General features: G+C 46.6%; 1 protein-coding gene across 6 annotated transcripts in view; it reads right to left on the bottom strand.

Annotated features, from left to right (window-relative positions):
* Positions 1-20,538, bottom strand: part of LYST (lysosomal trafficking regulator) — a 1,763,279-nt gene that overhangs the window by 910,704 nt on the left and 832,037 nt on the right. For all 6 annotated transcript variants that reach the window (XR_012751618.1, XM_075339737.1, XM_075339736.1 and 3 more), the window contains exon 26: positions 17,502-17,668. Coding sequence is in view for 5 of the 6 variants with exons in the window: in XM_075339737.1 (XP_075195852.1) it covers positions 17,502-17,668 (167 nt within the window). In the remaining variant the exon portion in view is untranslated. The remainder of the gene's footprint in view (positions 1-17,501; positions 17,669-20,538) is intronic.

The following is a 20,538-nucleotide window of genomic DNA, read 5'->3' as shown; positions in this document are numbered from 1 at the left end:
AGTGCACTCACTGTGTGCTACAAGAGTTCTCCAGTGGGTTTTTTTTTTTTAAATTAAAATTGTATTTTGTACTAGTCAACAACCTCCCAGCAGCCTGAAAAATGGTTCAATTACCTGTTTTAACCACTTAGGGGCACTTTGCACACTGCGACATCGCAGGTGCGATGTCGGTGGGGTCAAATTGAAAGTGACGCACGTCCGGCATCGCATGCGACATCGCAGTGTGTAAAGCCTAGATGATATGATTAACGAGCGCAAAAGCGTCGTAATCGTATCATCGGTGCAGCGTCGGCGTAATTCATAATTACGCTGACGCGACGGTCCGATGTTGTTCCTCACTACTGCGGCAGCACACATCGCTGTGTGTGAAGCCGCAGGAGCAAGGAACATCTCCTACCGGCGTCACCGCGGCTTCCGTAGGTTATGCGGAAGTAAGGAGGTGGGCAGGATGTTTACATCCTGCTCATCTCCGCCCCTCCGCTCCGATTGGCCGCCTGCCGTGTGACGTCGCAGTGACGCCGCACGACCCGCCCCCTTAACAAGGAGGCGGGTCGCCGGCCACAGGGACGTCGCACGGCAGGTGAGTGTGTGTGTGAAGCTGGTGTAGCGATAATTTTCGCTACGCCAGCTATCACCACATATCGCTGCTGCGACGGGGGCGGGGACTATCGCACTCGGCATCGCAGCATTGGCCTGCGATGTCGCAGTGTGCAAAGTGCCCCTTAGTGTCTTTGAAAATCTGAAGCTGTTGAAAGAAGCTAAAGAAACCCTAAACGTATGCGCACCTGTGCTGCTCGGATCCGGGGGTTGCTGTGGCTCCGTACCCAGGGGCTTGCGGCCACTTCAAATTAAAAGGGGATATTTACAGGGGATAAAAGTTTGTGATGCCACCTGTAGTTCGTGGTAAGTGGAGTATTGCCACTGCCAATTGGAGTACCCGGGGGAGATGGAGTGGGGCAGCCATATGACATTCTCTCCACGAGTAGGGGAGGCCCAGGGACTCTGGTGATGGAGGTGGTAAGGAGCGTGGTGCAGACTGGAAGCAGGGGAGGACAGCGTACTCAGTAAGGCAGTGTTGGTAATGCTGCGATCGCAAAGCAGACTCTGACACAAAGGTAAACCAAGTCTCTGGGTGCCACTGCCCTCTTGGGGGAGCTCGTCCATGTGTCCGTCTCCTCTGGTACTGCCGGATGGTCCAGAGCCTGCCTTTGTGCACAAATTTTGGAATGTTCTGGTGGCCCGTTGGTTTAAAGCTGTTTGGGTCCCGCTCCCTACTTGTTGGTAGTGGAGCTGTGCTCTCAGGGGCTCACGCTTGGGATTTTTGCAGGCTGCATAGATTGGAAAGCCCTATCCCCCTTGTTGTGCGCTAGTGCTCCTGATCTCTGAGCTTCTTGTGGACAATACATGAAAACACTATCTTCCACAGGCTAATTGCCGGGTTGCCTGAAGCTACTCCCTGACCTAGAGTCCTGTACCCCACCGTGCTTTCGGTCCTGGACCGATTATTAGGCTTGAGATGTTGTCCGTCCTCCAAGACCGGGTCCAGGCACCCAGCCTTAATACCCTGCGAGCTGGTCTCTGACTCCTCCGGGCCCAGACCACCGTCTGCAACCCAACCAACTACATACAGGGAGCCACTACTCCCTCAACCCCTCACTTCTTGAGGGCTAACACCACTCTGCTCACTTCCCTCCCACCAGCCTACCTGACCCCTAGGTGGGCGGCCCTATTCCAGCTAGGCAGCCCACTGGTGTGTCTGACAGGGTGTGATGTGAGGTCTGGTTGGGATTTGGGTGCAGATGGAGGCAGTACCATAAGTTGGGAACCCAGAACGATGAGGGGTTGAGTCCTGCAGCAAAAAAAGAGGGTGCAGTACTATGTGACACCCTGACTAGTTTAGGGGCGTCACACAGCAAGTGCTGATCTTCATTCTTTTAGCATTTTACCACTTTTTCAAGTGTGTTACAGAGTAGATCCGCCTTAAATAATGTTGTGTGCAGAGACTCGTAGTTTTACGTTGACAGTGAGGGGCGCAACCACTTACAGTACCTAGGGGCAGCATGAAGGCAAAATATGGCCCTACCCACTACCATCTGTGTGGCCGCCACTTTATCAACAAGTGTCAGGGCCCTGAACAGCCATGGGCCAGTCAGTTCCGTAGCCCCTGGGCCACGTTCCAGGGACCGCAGTGCTTGGCAGGAAAGTGTGGCTGCCGTCCCTTTAACCCACACGGGCACGCAGTCCACAGTGTTCGCTGCATGTTCCTGATTTGAAGTTCATCTGTGGGTGGAGCTACCACACAGTGGGCTCGAGACCCACAGATGAAAAGGAGCCACAGCACCAGCCAGCATCCTCCAACACAGCGCTGCCTGTGTGTGTGTCAGAGCTGTGTGTGAGTCAGAGCTGTGTGTGTGTCACAGCTGTGTGTGTGTGTGTCAGAGCTGTGTGTGTGTGTGTGTGTGTCAGAGCTGTGTGTGTCTGTGTCAGAGCTGTGTGTCTCTGTGTCAGAGCTGTGTGTCTCTGTGTCAGAGCTGTGTGTGTCTGTGTCACAGCTGTGTGTGTCTGTGTCACAGCTGTGTGTGTCTGTGTCACAGCTGTGTGTGTCTGTGTCAGAGCTGTGTGTGTCTGTGTATCAGAGCTGTGTGTGTGTGTGTGTCAGAGCTGTGTGTCAGAGCTGTGTGTGTCTGTGTCAGAGCTGTGTGTGTGTGTCAGAGCTGTGTGTGTGTGTCAGAGCTGTGTGTGTGTCAGAGCTGTGTGTGTATGTCAGAGCTGTGTGTGTATGTCAGAGCTGTGTGAGTCAGAGCTGTGTGAGTCAGAGCTGTGTGAGTCAGAGCTGTGTGAGTCAGAGCTGTGTGAGTCAGAGCTGTGTGAGTCAGAGCTGTGTGTGTCAGAGCTGTGTGTGTCAGAGCTGTGTGTGTCAGAGCTGTGTGTGTCAGAGCTGTGTGTGTCAGAGCTGTGTGTGTCAGAGCTGTCAGTGTGTGTCAGAGCTGTCAGTGTGTGTCAGAGCTGTGTGTGTGTCAGAGCTGTGTGTATGTCAGAGCTGTGTGTATGTCAGAGCTGTGTGTGTATGTCAGAGCTGTGTGTGAGAGCTGTCCGTGTGTGTCAGAGCTCTGTGTGTTAGAGCTCTGTGTGTGTCAGAGCTGTGTGAGTCAGAGCTGTGTGTGCCAGAGCTGTGTGTGTCAGAGCTGTGTGTGTCAGAGCTGTGTGTGTCAGAGCTGTGTGTGTCAGAGCTGTGTGTGTCAGAGCTGTGTGTGTCAGAGCTGTGTGTGTCAGAGCTGTCAGTGTGTGTCAGAGCTGTCAGTGTGTGTCAGAGCTGTCAGTGTGTGTCAGAGCTGTCAGTGTGTGTCAGAGCTGTGTGTGTCAGAGCTGTGTGTGTGTCAGAGCTGTGTGTCTGTCAGAGCTGTGTGTGTGTCAGAGCTGTGTGTGTGTCTCAGCTGTGTGTGTGTCTGAGCTGTGTGTGTCAGAACTGTGTGTATGTCAGAGCTGTGTGTGCAAGTCAGAGCTGTGTGTGTTAGAGCTGTGTATGTCAGAGCTGTGTGTGTCAGAGCTGTGAGTGTGTGTGTCAGAGCTGTGAGTGCGTCAAAGCTTTGATTGTGTGCGTCAAAGCTGTGAGTGTGTGTGTCAGAGCTGTGTGTGTCAAAGATGTGTGTGTCAGAGCTGTGTGTGTGTGTATGTCAGAGCAGTGTGTGTGTCAGTGCTGTGTGTGTGTCAGAGCTGTGTGTGTGTCAAAGATGTGTGTGTCAGAGCTGTGTGTGTGTGCGCTTGTGTCAGAGCTGTGTGTGTGTGTGTGTAAAAACTGTGTGTGTCAAAGCTGTGTGTGTCAGAGCTGTGTGTGTGTGTGTCAGAGTTGTGTGTGTGTGTCAGAGCTGTGTGTGTGCATTAGAGATGAGCGAACCGGTCCCGGTTCGGCTCGAGGTCGGTTCGCCGAACGGAGGTCCCGTTTGACTTCGGTTCGTCGAACGTTCGACGAACCGAACTCGAACCACATAGGAAACAATGGCAGGCGTTCACAAACACATAAAAACACCTAGAAAACACCCTCAAAGATGTCCAAAAGGTGACAAATAACTCACAACACAACACAAACACATGGGAAAGTGACAAGGACATATACTCATGTGAAAACAAAACAGCTGGACAAGGAAAAAGAGGAGGACACACAGATATATGAGTATATGCAAGGAAACATCGATTCCATTATTGTGCAACTTGAGCCCTGCTCATTTTAGGCTTCCAATCTTGATAAATTGCCTGAGCTCGCCACGTACGCCTTGGGGATCTTGTCGTGTCCTGCAGCCAGCGTTCTCTCGGAACCTGTCTTCAGTGCTGCTGGGGGTCTGCTGGCAGATAAGCACACGTGTCTGTCCACTGACAATGTGGACATGGCTCTCAGAGGACTTTTCTTCCCCTGGGTCAGCCAGGGGAGGCGAAAGGCATGCATATTTTTGAGAGTGCTTCATGCAAAGCATCTTTTTCATCTTGAAAATTGGGTCAACTGATGCCAGTCAAGTGGGGTGTGTGTGGCCCAATTAGTGGCAACGAGGGAGACTGTGGTTGGAGTCCCCTCGCTGTGTTTCCGAAAAGAACCAAGATGAACAAGTCATGGCTCTCAGAGGACTTTTCTTCCCCTGGGTCAGCCAGGGGACGGGAAAGGCACGCGTATTTTTGAGAGTGCTTCATGCAAAGCATCTTTTTCTTTTTCAAAAGGGGGGTCAACTGATGCCAGTCAAGTGGGGTGTGTGTGGCCCAATTAGTGGCAACGAGAGAGACTGTGGTTGGAGTCCCCTCGCTGTGTTTCCGAAAAGAACCAAGATGAACAAGTCATGGCTCTCAGAGGACTTTTCTTCCCCTGGGTCAGCCAGGGGAGGCGAAAGGCACGCATATTTTTGAGAGTGCTTCATGCAAAGCATCTTTTTCATCTTGAAAATTGGGTCAACTGATGCCAGTCAAGTGGGGTGTGTGTGGCCCAATTAGTGGCAACGAGGGAGACTGTGGTTGGAGTCCCCTCGCTGTGTTTCCGAAAAGAACCAAGATGAACAAGTCATGGCTCTCAGAGGACTTTTCTTCCCCTGGGTCAGCCAGGGGACGGGAAAGGCACGCGTATTTTTGAGAGTGCTTCATGCAAAACATCTTTTTCTTTTTCAAAAGGGGGGTCAACTGATGCCAGTCAAGTGGGGTGTGTGTGGCCCAATTAGTGGCAACGAGAGAGACTGTGGTTGGAGTCCCCTCGCTATGTTTTACATGATTTTCGAAGGGCATGACATGCCTACGAGGTTGAGTTTCATCATCTGCAACTTGTTGGCAACAGAAAGGCTGCCTTTACACCCTTTTGAGACCGAGGATTTTCGAGACCTTATGCCCATTGCAGTGCCCCAAGAGCCGATGGCCAGTCGTCACTCCTTCTCCAAGAAAGGCGTGCCCGCGCTACCACAGTAGGTCGCACACAACCTCACCAATTCCTTGAGAAAATCTGTGTGTGACAGGGTGCATTTCAACACAGATACTTGGACCAGTAAGCATGGACAGGGGAGTTACATGTTGCTGACTGGGCACTGGGTAACTATGGTGAGAGATGGAGAAGGGTTTGCTGTACAAGTCTTGCCGTCCCCACGACTTGTATGTCAATCCTTCCTCTGTATGTACAAGTTCCTCCACTGCTTCTGCCTCCTCAACCTCGTGTGGGTCCTCCACCTCGGCCCAAACCCTGTGTGGTCAGGCCACCCTTCCTTGTAACTGCGCCCAAGGAATCCCACACACCTCCTTACTATGCTGGCAGCAGAGCTCAAGGCCATCAGGCGGTCAAATGTTTACTTTGAAATGTAGGGGAAATGTGAGACACCGCTGAGGAATTGTGGATGGTTAGCTCTGGAGAGTGAGACCGAGTTTCATCAATGGTTGTGTACAGTCAACCAGCAGTCAGGGAAGGTCGGGTGCGACAATGATGCAAACCAGTCTGCGACCCTTCTTCAGGGCAATTTGACACACGTGCCTTGTATGGCTCACGTGTTGAACCTGGTTGTCCAGCAATTTTTAAAATACCATCCCGGCCTACATGGCCTTGTGCAGCGGGCACGCTGCTGTGTGCTCACTTTCATCCTTCGCACCCAGCAGCTCAACAACTGTCATCGCTCCGGAAGTCTTAGGGTCTGGCGGTTAAACGCCGGAAATGCGATGTCCCGACACGCAGAAATTGGAATCTGCACATGTTGCAGCGTGTGTGGCAGCACCACAGAGCCCTGCTGAAATACGGTATCATATATACCCTGGGCTAACTTGTTCCAGAGGTGGTGCAGATCACGCTGCTGGAGTGGTGTCAGATCAAGGACCTATGCACCCTTCTACACAGTTTACAAATGTCGACGAAGATGTTTAGCACTGGCAATGCCATTCTCAGCGTGACAATTCTGGTCATCTACATGATGGAGCACACTGTAAGCATTATTCGGAGTCAGGTATTGGTCCAAGAGGAAGGTGAGGAAGTACAGGAGGAGTCATATGCAGAAGGGATAATAAGATCTACAAGGTCCATACGGTAAGCGGCACCTAGGCAGCAGTTATGGTGGGGGATAGGGATTAACAAGGGCGCATAGTATCAGCAAAAATTGTTGAGGAAGGTGCAGGAGCCATGAAGAAATGGAGGACGAACTTGCGATGGGCATGGAAGACTCAGCAGATGAGTGAGAGCTTGCTCACATTTCGGTTGTGCGAGGTTGGGGGGAGAGGGCAGAGGAAGGAGGCACGATTCTCACCTCTCTGCCACCAACACACCAAGGACTTGGTCCTCCTGGATGCACAAGACACATGAGCATCTTCTTGCTGCACTACCTACAACATGACCCTCGGATTGTAGGAATTCGAAGTAATGCTAACTACTGGGTTGCCACACTGTTAGATCCCCGGTACAAGACAAAATTTGGCGAAATAATTCCTGCCATATAAAGGGACGCACGTGTACAGGAGTATCTTCAGAAGGTGTTACGCAATCTTCAATCTGTTTTTCAACTAAACACCAGTGCTGCACAGAGTGAATCTCAACGCTTTGTCATGGATAGGAGGAAATGGTCTTTTACTTGTCCACATCTGAGGGACTGAGGGCTGGCTGTTGTGTTGAGATGCCATTGAGTACGGTGTCCCTGCAGAGTTGCACTTTTGGTCATATACAAAATGAGCTGAAAAAGGACAGATGCGGGTGAAAAGGGGAACAGGTGTGTTGGAAAGGGGAAAAAAGTTTTGGTCCGTGGGTTTGGTGGTTAAGCAAAAGTAACATTTGATGAAGAAACACCATCTGTTACGGTGGGACTGGCAGATTTGGATAAGGTGGTATATACTATGTTACCGCTATACAACGAAAATTAATAAGAAAAGAAAGAGAAAGGTATATATCCCCATCAGCAGTCAGTGTCCACCGTGCTCCCAGATGGAAAAGGAGAGGTTGGCAACTGGAAGGTTCGGTGGAGGATACAGAGCTGTGTGGCTATGAAACGAATAGTAGCCTGAACCAAGTTAGACGCCACTCGGATCTTGAGACTGGGAGCCCTGTTAGCGTAACAGGGTCCACACGCCCACCCAGCCCAGGAACTCCCTGTTAACATCACAGGAGCTATTCAGGACGCTGACCGTGTGCATTGGGGCCACACCTGTGAACAGCAGGCGCATCAGCAGCAGCAGGCCTGTTAATGCCACTGGGCTGCACAAGCAGCACTTGTAGGACAGGAGCTGGTCTTAACTGTTCTGCGTTACCAACTGTGGTGGCGGCCTGCATCGACGCCCTATCCCTGCCTACCTCTGGCCTAAAGCCGCAATAGGTTCAACACATGGAGGTGTGCTCTTTCGGAGCATAATAGAAGACTGCGCACCTCCTTGTTGTCTCCAGCCCCTTTTATAACTTGGGTCCGCCACAAACCAGGGTGGACCACAATGCACCTCCTGGAGACAAAAGCAGAGTGATACGTCATGAGTGGCATAACTAGCGTCCTATTTGGAACCGCAACTTCAATGATGACCTCATAGCTGTCATGACCCAAACACCTCACCAGTCATCGTCTGACCATCAATAATGAGGTGACAAGTCATAGGGGCGGGCCTCTGCAAGCCATTTGGGAGTGGCCTGGCCACATCGTCAGGACACCTGATGCCCTGTGGTCTAAATGGGCCCCCCACATCAGGGGCAGGGCCAAAGAGTTCATTACCGGACCTAGTTTATGATGCAGTAAGTGCCTGACCATGGTCAGTTGCATGAAATACAGTCTCTGAAAAAAGACTATCAGCTTTAGCATGGTGTCTAGGCACAACACAGGACTTAGACCCGGCACGGAGTGCAAGTACCTGTGCAAAGAGGCTTTTTGCACTAAGTGTGGGAGCAAGCGCTGTAGCCCGAAATGAAGACTTAGCCTCAGGAATGGCACAGTCAGGCTGAGCATACTCACTAGGCGAAACACTGGAGTTAGGCTGCGGCTGGGGTAAATCGGCACACGCATGCGCACTAGCTGCCTCTCCACACTTAGACGTGGAGGAGAAAGTAGCCAGCTGGACAACCCGAGGCACAGGCCAAAATGGCAGCTGATGCCTGGGCGCAACTGAAACCGCAGCAGGCTGCTTGCGTTTAAGGCGTCACCGTTTTGTAACAACAAATAACATCAAAAAGAACAGGTGTACTTCTTCCCATGGATAATCTGATATGATCCCTTTTTTCATGGACACGACCATCGCTAACAAATGTAGATGAGGCCAAATCAGCAGCTGCTTCAATGGATCTGAATTGCTCCATAAAGTGGCCTCTCCTCCACCCCAATTTCAAGATCCCAAATACTCCATTCCTCTGTGGTGTCAATCCAATCGCACTTGCTTCCTAACAGCTCTCAAGTTTCCACCAGCCCTGCTGAGTATGGGGTGACAGAGATGGTTGAGTTTGCATAGCTGTTCAGTCGCACTATAGCCTGGGAATCAGAGGTCTGCTCCAAAGCTGCAATGAGTACAGACAAGGAAGTTATTATTATTTTTATTATTATTGATTTATAGAGCACCATTGATTCCATGGTGCTGTACATGAGAAGGGGGTTACATACAGAATACATATACAAGTAACTACAGACAGACTGGTACAGAGGGAAGAGGGCCCTGCCCTTACGGGATTACATTCTAAAGGATTTTTGGGAGGAGACAGTAGGAGTTGTTTAGGTTGAGCGTCAAGTACGTATGGTGGTGGTGTCATTGAAGGTTATAGTCATTTCTGAACAGATGAGTTTTTAGATTCAGTTTGAAGCTTGCGGGTGTAGCAGATAATCTGACGTGTTGAGGTAGCGAGTTCCATGAGACAGGGGAAATGATCTGCGCAGATAACCAGAAGCTTTATGAGTGGGATCCAGGCCCCGATGAAGAAGGTGCTGAGCCTAATCTACACCATCATTTCAACAAAGTAAATCCTCCTGGTGGAGACAATGGGGAACATGATGAGGAGCACAGATACCTGATTAAAACGACAACTTTACCATTCGGTCAGGGCAGGAAGAGGTTGTCTCGGAGGACTCAGGACAAGGGGAATGAAAACACACAGGGTGATTGATGAGGTTGGAGACCACACTAAAGGCCCTGTCACACACAGAGATAAATCTTTGGCAGATCTGTGGTTGCAGTGAAATCATGGACATATTGTTCTATTTGTACACAGCCACAAACCTGGCACTGATTGTCCACAATTTCACTGCAACCACAGATCTTCTGCAGATTTATCTCTGTGTGTGACAGGGCCTTTACTGTCAAACCAAAGTCAGCCAGTCGATGAGGTCAGCAGAGGAGGTGGAGGAGGATGCTACTGACGACGAGGTTACGTTGCGTCTTCCTGGCCAGAGACAAAGTACTGGAAGCACGTCAACAACTGAATCATGGGCCACAACTTTGCCTCTGAGCAGAAGTCGTGTTGGCTATGCAGGTCGCATGGGCTGTAAGCCTTGCCTAGCCTGTGAATTTTTGGACATCGCAAAGGATCACCCAAGTCATGGAATCTGTAAGATTTGTCAACAATCTGTAAGTAGAAGGCAAAAACTCACACTTTTGAGTACTTCCTCCATGAAGTATCACATGGATATGAATTGACAGCGTGAAGGTGTATTGCTCAGCTTTAGCAACTGTCAACGCAATATGCTTATTTGCCGTTCATTGCATGCATTGTTGCAGACTACACACAAGGGGCTGCTGTTTTTTTGGATCTGCCTTTGGTCACTATAGCAATATAAAATTGCTCTTCGGGTGTGGACTTGGAGATGCTGTCTATGAACAGAAGGAAAAGCTAAAGGTGTGTGTTACAGCAAGGAGCCACCGCAGAAACAGTTTGTTCAATTGTGAGGGGAGTTGTGTTGTACTTTGATGATGAGCACTGTAACGTCAGTGAGCAGCATCCTGTGCCACAGACCAACATTCTTACGGTGCTGTCTATACTGTTTACCGTGAGAGGAGCGTAAAGTCTGTATTTCTGGCAACTGGACATCACAGTACCCGGGTACGGTAGGCTGTGCCCAGACAATAATGCGGGCACGCAACACTTTGTTTTATTAGCAAAACACATATCTGTTCTGGGTAGGCCGACTATATAGACAATAAGACTTGCTGCCTCTGCACTGTCAAATTGTCACGTACAGTTAAAATCATAGAGGGACAGCAACACATGTTTGCATTGACTGTTGCTTTTCAAGATTTCCCTGACTGTGTTGCAGAGCTGTGTGGTTTGCATTCACACTGTTATCATCTGCATTATCTGTGAGGTTTCAACTAACAAGGGTATTCAGGGAGGGTAATGTGTTTTGTCTATGTTTAGGTAGATAACTTGGAAGCTCTTGTGATGCGCCACTGGTAAGTCGTGTTCGCACACACACACACACACACACACACACACACACACACACGCACAAACACACAATTACTGCTACACAGAGGGATTAGCAGGTAGTAGGCAACAGAATAGATTGTTCAATTATTTAAATTGTATGCATGGTTCTTATTGTTTGTTTTGGTAAAGTTAAACAATCATTTATCAACCCAACTGCCTAGAGTCCTTTTCCTGTTGCCTGGTTTTGCTGCATACTGGGGAGCCCACCCTGTACACGACTTAAAATGAAGCATAATTCGCAATGTGAATTTCACTGTGCTACAATGCGGCCTAGCGTGCCTGTGCAACCACCGCCTGCCCCATCAAGTGCATCTGCGTGCTCTTCAATCTCTGTGACTGTGGGGACAGCAGTCACACATGGTTTTTCACACTGAACTTCCACTCCTTTACCCGCAACAGGGAGTGTGTTTGGCAGGTCATCACTTGTTTTGGAAGTGGAAACAGAAGGTATTGTTGAGCTGTCAGACATCGAGAGAACCATCATTGGATGCAGGCTACATTATATCCACGCCTGCACCTTCGTCACAGATTGGCTGGACTACCTGCAGTTAATAATTGCATTCCAGAAATGGAAAGGAGTGTAGAATGCACATGTGTTGTACCTTGCTTGGCAGCAAAGGAACACTAACTTAGTATTCCAGACAATTTTAGGATGGCAGAAAAAGAGTCAGCTCTTTGGGCAAATTAAATAGCGTGGCAAAAGTGGACAGATGGGTACAGTGGCCGTGTTCTGTGGGTACCAGGACAGTAAAAGAAGCCTCACTTTATATCCCTCCTAATGATCAAATGCAGCAAGGAATTCCCTGAGTTTGCTATAAAATTAGCATAGCTAAATGTGCATGAGGGTAGAATGCAGAGGTGCTTGAGATTGCTTGGCACAAGTGGCACAATAAAGGAGTCCAACAGCCATTTTTTGTATGCCACTAAGTTGCAGTATTTTTTGCTATCATTATAGCTTATTAAAAACAGAGCAGGAGGGTGTCCTGCACAGGTGATAGAAATAGCTTGGCACCAGTGGGACAATAATGAAATACAACAGCCACTTCTTGTATGCCACTAAATGGCAGCATTTTTTGCTATCATTATAGCTTATTAAAAACAGAGCAGGAGGGTGTCATGCAGAGGTGCTAGAAATAGCTTGGCACCAGTGGGACACTAATGGAATACAACAGCCAGTTCTATGATTCCACTAAATGGCAGTATTTTTTGCTATCATTATAGCTTATTAAAAACAGAGCAGGAGGGTGTCATGCAGAGGTGCTAGAAATAGCTTGGCACCAGTGGGACAATAATGAAATACAACAGCCACTTCTTGTATGCCACTAAATGGCAGCATTTTTTGCTATCATTATAGCTTATTAAAAACAGAGCAGGAGGGTGTCCTGCACAGGTGATAGAAATAGCTTGGCACCAGTGGGACAATAATGAAATACAACAGCCAGTTCTATGATGCCACTAAATGGCAGCATTTTTTGCTATCATTATAGCTTATTAAAAACAGAGCAGGAGGGTGTCATGCAGAGGTGCTGCACATAGATTTGCACCAGTGGGGCACTAATGGAGTACAACAGCCACTTCTTGTATGCCACTAAGTTTACTCAATTTTTGGTATTATAATGTATTAGTAACAATGAGTTTGAGTGTGCAATGCAGGCAGACGTGCTGCTAATATCTTTGCACTACTGGGACTATACAGAAGTCCAACAGCCACGTTTAGGATGCCACTAGGTACACTCAGTGTTAGCTAGTATAATGGCTTAGTTCTAATGAGTTGGAGTGTGCAATGCAGGCAGACGTGCTGCAAATATCTTTGCACTTGTGGGACGATACAGAAGTCCAACAGCCACGTTTAGGATGCCACTAAGTGTTTGCTAGTATAATGGCTTAGTAACAATGAGTTTCAGTGTGCAATGCAGGCAGAGGTGCTGCAAATATCTGTGCACTACTGGGACTATACAGAAGTCCAATAGCCACGTTTAGGATGACACTAGGTACACTCAGTGTTTGCTAGTATAATGGCTTAGTTATAATGAGTTGGAGTGTGCAGAGGACAGGAGGGTACAGTGCCAGGGTTGTGGGGCTCTGGGTAGAGGAATGGAAGCCTGCCTTTCTATTCCCTCCTAATGGGGAAATGCAGTGCGGAAATCCCTGACCTTAGCTACACAGACGCTGTCTCTGTTTTCAGGACCTGTCACCTATGGCTCTGACCCTGCCGGTACGAGCACTTAAAATGACTGATAGAAAGTGCTCTCCCTAAGCTGTCCAGCGCTGTGTATGGAGCGCATACAGCAGTATCGGCGATAGGACTCAGGACGGAGCTGCGCCAGTGATGTCTGACACCAAGGACGCAGAAGGCAGATAATGGCGTGCTGGAGGAAAATGTCCGGTTTTATAATGCAGGGACATGTGACATGGACATCCTATCACACATGCCGTTGCTTCTCTGGCTAAAAGTCCACTTAGCTGTGTGTGTGTCTGGGATTGGCTGACATGCTGGCCCTCCCCACTACACGTGCGCGCTTAGGGAAGGAAGACAAGGAAAAAAAAAAAATGTCGATCGCCATTATCCATACAGCAGTGATCTGAAGGCGCTGTTCACGCACACTATACACTGAAATTTCATAATAGTGTGAGTCACAGAGTGACTTACACTATTACAGCGGAAAGCCAGCTAGGAATTAGCTGTTTTTTTGCTGCTAGAACCGTTCTCGAACGTATCTAGAACTATCGAGCTTTTGCAAAAAAGCTCGAGTTCTAGTTCGATCTAGAACAGGCCCCAAAATCACTCGAGCCGCGAACTGGAGAACCACGAACCGCGCTCAACTCTAGTAGCGACCTCATGGTGCAAAATTAGGGGGAGTAACAGTGCACTAACACTAAGCTCTAAGCCACACTAATGGTGCACTGTAACCCCCCCCCCATTTGCATAGGAATTTAAAGATATTTTCTTAGGCAAAAACCAAGCCTCCTCTAACCTCTTGTCAAAACACGGCAGCCATGGATTTGTCAAAGCAGTTATGTAGCACTCTGAGAATGAAAATGGTGGAGGCCTAGAAAGCAGGAGAAAGCCAAAAGAAGATAGCACTGTATTTTCAAGTTGCCCTTTTCTCAGTTCAAACTTTAATTAAGAAATGACAGTTAACAGGAACAGTGGAGGTCAAGAGAGCTGCTCGTTGGATTGCTAGAGAGGCAAATCATAATCAACGCTTGACTGCAAAAGACTTTCAGGAAGATTAAGCAGACTCTGGAGTTGTGGTACATTGTTCTCCTGCTACTGTTCAGAGAAACCTGTACAAATATGACCTTCAATCAGAGTCATCAGAAGAAAACCTCTCCTGCATCCTCATGATATACATATACTTCAGAGTCAGAAGTATGCATAAGAACATCCAAGCAAGACTGATGCATTTTGGAAACAAGTCCTATGGACCGATGAGGTTAAAATTGAACTCTTTGGCCACAATGATCAAACATATGTGTGGGGGGAAAAGGGCACAGAATTTCAGGAAAAGAATACCTCGCCAACCATTAAGCATGGAGGTGGATCAATCATGCGTTGGGGTTGTGTTGCAGGCAATTGGAAGAGGGAAGAATGGATTCAATTAAATTTCAACAAATTCTTTATGTAAACATAACACTATCTGTAAAAAAAAGCTGAAATTGAAAAGAGGATGGGTTCTACAGATTGATAATGATCAGTGATCAGTGAACCCGAATTGTAAAGTTCGGCGTCCATACCGAATAGCAGGTGCTCGGATCCCAGACCCGGACAGAGACTTTTCAGGAAAGTCCATGTTACAGTTCGGGTTCGGCCACTTCGATAGAAAATAAAACAAAAGATACAAACAAACAAGAGGGTTAAAGCCGTAGAATACACTTACCGAGCTTCCCGCGCGACTGTAACACTACGTCCGGGTCCGCTGATCAGTCCTCATACATATTCACTTCTTTCCTCGCCCACTGGCAGCTCTGGCTGGCTGCCTGTAGCCTATGCCCCCACCCTCTCTAACAGCGCCTGTCACTGGTTGGAATCGCAGATACTGTCCGTGTGGTTATTGGGACCCCCCCGGCCTAAGAATAGCAACCTGCAGCTGCCCCAGAAATGTCGCATCCATTAGATGCAACAATCCCGGTGCTTTACCCAGCTTTTCCCAATTGCCCTGGTGCAGTGGCATTATGCTAATAAGGGGTTAATGAAAGCTCTGAACTGCCACTAAGCCCAGAATTAGTGAAAACTAGAGGTATATGAGACCCCACCATCAATAATCGTATAAGTAAAAGGAAATCACAAACACCAACAAAAATGATTTATTTAAAATAAAATACAGCACTCTATTTCCTCTCTTTATTAACCTCCAAAAGACCATTGAAGTTCCGCTGTAATCCACATGTGGCGCCGCTGTAATCCACATGTGGCGCCACTGACAGGTGCCACAGGGTACTACATCCAACCCCGGATTCCTGGAAGACCAGTGCTGGTAAAACACCACAACACACACACAAAACTACACACTGGGTGACAGGCTAGACATGGACTTGACTGGTGGTCACCTATAGACTGGGACGCATCCAATCCACTAGTCAGATACCTGGGAGGAGGAGGGGCTAGTCAGTGAAGTGTACAGACTACAGACATTTTTTCAGATAGAAAGTAACCAGATACGGTCAGTCAGAAGTTGACATGCTGACGGGAAAGTGTATAGTGACCTACTGAGTAAAAAGGAGTATGGTTGCCAAAGAGAGTACGCAGAAGTACTCACTGGACCAAGCAGCGACAGGGTACAGAACCTTAGTTCAAGAGGACGCTTTAGGCTCGCCTGATAATCTGTACCGTGAGGGGACCATCAAGGACCTTACCGACATTAGTGTCCGGGGCACAGCAGCAAAGATGGAACCTGGGATCAGTGACAGAGGTCAGACCTATGAGAGGTTCAAGCTGCCTACTGTACGAGCCAGGACAGAGACAACAGGAGGGAACCCCAAAACAGGTCCAAGCTACAGGGACCCACCAACTACAGACTACAGGGTGCATGTAAGTAAAGCTCACCAGTTCACTACACGGGCACTGGAACAAAGGTAATACCGGATTGGTAAAGATAAGCACAAACAGGGTGGCAGCAACTCCAAAGCAGTGTGTAAGGCACAAGTTAACCCGCAGCACTTGGTCATCTGAGTTCTTCCTACACGTCCGCACCCATATACTACAACCACCAACATCCTCCCCTGGGGCCTAGCTCTACTTGGCGAGAGCCATTACACCTAGGATGCCCAAAACCACCAGCCCCAGCAGTGAGAGACTTTGCAGCGGTGGCTTTCCCCATATAGCAGCACACTGCAAGTGGCGTCACGAAAATCATTTTATTTTTATCTTTATTTTTCCCTTGCACATAACCATTTTAAGCGACCCCCAGGGTCACATAATTGAGCAACGGCCACCCAGTGAACTGTCCCAGTAAATATACAGCCCGGGACAGAGTACCCAAAGCCCTGGAGTGCGTCACACACAATGTGACACATTGCCTTTATTAGATTAGGGATGGGTGTCTCATAGACCCCTACCCATTCCTAATTCTGGGCTTGTATCCTTATTTGGATACACAGCCAAGATAAGCCCACAGCTGGTTGTGGCAGTCTGAAGTTGTGGCTTTATCTGTGCTAGTATCACTATAGGGGAGACCCTATGCCATTTTTTTTAATTTATTTTACACTCTACTATAAGCCCGCAGACAGCACCTGTAATTCCAATCAATCACAGGCGCTATTAGAGAGGGTGGGGTCGTGGTCTACCTGCAGCCAATTAGAACCGCCAGTGAGTGGGGAGAGCAGTGAATACGTATGAGGACTGATGAGCGGACCTGGAAGTAGAGTTACAGCCACGCAGGAACTCGTAAAGAATATTCTCCTGCTTTAACGTTTTTATTTTACAAGTAAGGTTTGGATACCCATAGACTTCTATGGAGTTCGGCATCCGGGTAGATGTTCGGGTTTAAGTCCGGTCTCGGACCAAACTTTTTTTTCTTTCTTAAAAAAAAGACCGGCCGAACCCACTGAAGCCTAAAATATGTGGGTTCCCACATCTCTAATAGTAATGATCCTAAACACACATCAGAATCCATAATAGACAACCTCAAAAGGTGCAAGCTGAAGATTTTGCAATGAACCTCACAGTCTCCTGATCTGAACATTATTAAAAATCTGTGGCTAGCAGTCAAAAAGAGCATGCAAAGAGCAGAAGTGCATGCAAAATGACCCAGGAATGTCACAGAACTGGAAAATCCCTCAAAGCATTTATAAGCTGTGATACTTGCCAAAGGGGGTGTGCTAATAGGTACTAACCATGCAAGGTGCCCAAACTTTTGCATTGGACCACTTTCCTTTTTTGTTAATTTTAAAATGTAAAAGATAAAAATATACAATTTTTGCCTAAAATACAATAGGAAATGTGTCATCTTTATGTTTATGACTTTTAGAGGTCATTTCATCTTCAGCTTGCTTAACTGTTGACAATAACAATAATTTTGATCAGGAGTGCCCAAACTTTTCCATGCCACTGTAGTTTAAAAGGCATTTTAGGGTAAAAAGCTCTCTTTAAAACACATTAAATTGAAAAAATTCTTACTTTGCAACTTTTCACTTTTGCTTTCATTCAGATATCCAAGTATTACTATTAAATCCTCAACAATTCGAAAATACTGGGATCCAGATGAACTGCAGGAGTGTATAGTAACAGCAATAAGCAGTTGCTGCAAATCAGAAGCAAGCAAAATGTATTCATCCGGAGAAACACTAGAAGACAGAGTGATAACAAAAGATTAAAATGTTTGAATGAGTGGGTGTATATGAATACTTACAACTCTAATATATTAGGATAAAGTGACATCTTCCTCCCCTTCCAATACCCTTTTTCTTTGAATAACAAATTTAAATTATCATGATAAAAATGCAGTCTGATCTGTGGACAGCATGATATAGGGAAGGAGGAATGGAAAAGAATGATATACAAGTTGTGCACAAAGTTCAGTATAATTTGCATTTTATTCATTAAAATCCCTGGTGGTTTTATGCTTATGAGTGCAGTGGGCGGTTCTATTGAGTGATTGACAGCTATCTATGCATGCACAGTCATACACTGAATAAGACCGCCCACTGGGTTCATAGACACATTAACAACAGGGATTTCAGTGAATAAAATTTACTTTTTAGCATACCATTAAGGCTGCAGATCAAATACCATTTCAACATTACAGGTTCTCTTTAAAATTGGATGATATAGCTCGAGGATTTTAAGTATGCAGTCATCAACAATAAATTTGTTGGGAGGTCAAAAGTTTAAATATCCGATCAACAAGCACAAGCATACCTCCCAACTTTAGATAGAAGAGAAAGATAAAACTGGAGAAAGTATGCGGTGCGCACTGTGGAAGATTTTGACCATGCCCCTGGCCACACCTTAAGCCACACCCATTTGGCAGTAAGGAGTGTTCAGCAGATGCCCAGGACTGTTCATTCATTCATAGCAGCCAGAACTTTCTCATATTTAAACAAGCTTCACTATATGACATATTCCTATTTTGTACATGTAAGGCAGTGTTGACACGTTGCAGAAATCCTGTTTTTTGTTTTCTGCAGGTGTGTGTGCACAAAATTACACAATACCAAAATAACAGTCTTCTCTGATTATTCCAACTGCAGTTTTCTCCATGTTTTGTTAAGTTCCGCTAGAGAAAAATAACGCACTAAAACCACAGAGTTCAGCTATGTCTTTTCATGAAATCACATCCACAATCATCAAAACCAAATGTAGCATTTATGCTACATAAGAACACAGACTAAATGTCCAAGCATAGTGGATGAGACGTCATGAATTCTCCGCCAGCTGAGCATCTAAACAACACCGCTGAACTTTGCGTGTATGGTGGGTTTTATTTCTCTACAGACTTCTTTATAAAGTCTGAATTGCCATCACAGAATCAAAGCTTTTCTGTAGTATTAAAAAGCATTAAAAACCAGGATTCACATCAGCACTAAACATGTCTGAAATATTGGGGAAAATGCATACAAAAACGCAGTAAACACGCAATAATTAGAGAAGATTGTGATTGCGCTGTGTGGTGCGGACACCTGCAGAAAAAAAGCAGAATTAACGCTACGTGTGAATACGGGCTCAGCGTTATTTTTTGTATTACATTTTTTATGGGTTTAGTAGAGATAAAATCAATTGTGCCATGTTTTTCCTCCATTTACTGATGCACATAAATCTAATCACTGTGTTGTTCAGGTCGTTACGATTACTGGGACACCAAATATCTCTATGTTATTTGCTGATTTGTGATTTTCTTTTTAATAAAATAATAAACAAGCACAATCAAAATTATTCTAATTTTTTTAATAAGGTCAAAATTACCAAATCCTCCTATGCGTCTCAATACAGGCAGTGGCTCAATGGCAGAGCTGCTCCCTACGTACAAAGAGCTCAAAAGCTCTTGAGTTCTAGTCCCATCCCGCATAAGCAGAGGAAAATTTAATTTATGCACTGAACTGAAAGGAGGAGTCGGGAAAAGAGGAGGGAGCTCTCAAATCGAGACAGTCCTGCTGAACCCGGGATGGTTGAGAGGTATGAACTCAGTAGAACAGGGACTAGACCAGATTTTTTTTTTAAAGGATGTCATTGGTGAAGCCTTGTTTCAGGGTGGGGAAACAAGGACCACTGCCAATGCCTCTTGGTGACCTCCCGCTTTAGAATACCAGCATGCACCGGAGATTCTCAAACAAAACATTATCAAAACTGAAGTAAAAACAAAGCAGGAGGATAACGGGTCAGGGAGGGTTTTATTTGGGTCCAGTGTAAGAATACAAACATACATTTGTTTTGTGTTTTTCTTACAATAGACTTAAAGGACATATGGCTAGTCTATGTGCATTTTAGTGATAAGTGTATATGCAAAAATGTATGCATGCATAAAGTATATCTGTACAGTGTGTACACATTTGTATATATGCATATATACAGTGCATTGCAAAAGTATACACTCCCTTGACTTTTTACCTATTTCGTTACATTACAACTCATGTTTAAATATTTTTGGGGTCTCATCAGCACTAAATAGTTTAAGTTGGGGAAGTGAAGTGAGAAAAATATAGGTAAAAAATTCATTTACAGGATAAAATAAATAACAATTGCCATGTGTATACGTATTCACTTCTTTTGCTATGAAGCCCCTGAAAAGTTTTGGTGCAAACAATTACATAAGTCACATGCTTAGTGAAACGAAATTCACCTGTGAGCAATCTAAGTCTGACATGGTCTGTCAGTATATACACATTTTCTGAAAGGCCACAGAGACTGCAACACCATTAACCCTTTCATGACTACTGACATACCTATACGGCATGGGAGGGAAGTAGCTTTCAAACAAAGATGTATAAGTACGTCAAGGCAATCACTGGGGTACATTAACATGTACCCCTGCAATTCTAGCCAGGGACTCGATTTTCCCAATAGTCGAGTCACGGCTCTCACAGCCAAAGACAGTCCCCACACCATCCCTGGCTGTTTAACCCCTTAGATTCTACAATTGATCTTGATCGTGACACATAGAGGATTGGGAGAGGTATCGCACTGACTATCTCCTTCAATCAGTGCCCCCGTGAAGTGA

The sequence above is a fragment of the Anomaloglossus baeobatrachus genome, chromosome 3 (assembly GCF_048569485.1).
Source record: "Anomaloglossus baeobatrachus isolate aAnoBae1 chromosome 3, aAnoBae1.hap1, whole genome shotgun sequence".
In the NCBI taxonomy this organism is placed as follows: Eukaryota; Metazoa; Chordata; class Amphibia; order Anura; family Aromobatidae; genus Anomaloglossus; species Anomaloglossus baeobatrachus.
The sequence above is the reverse complement of the archived record's forward strand: the minus strand, read 5'-3'. Positions and strand labels throughout refer to the sequence as shown.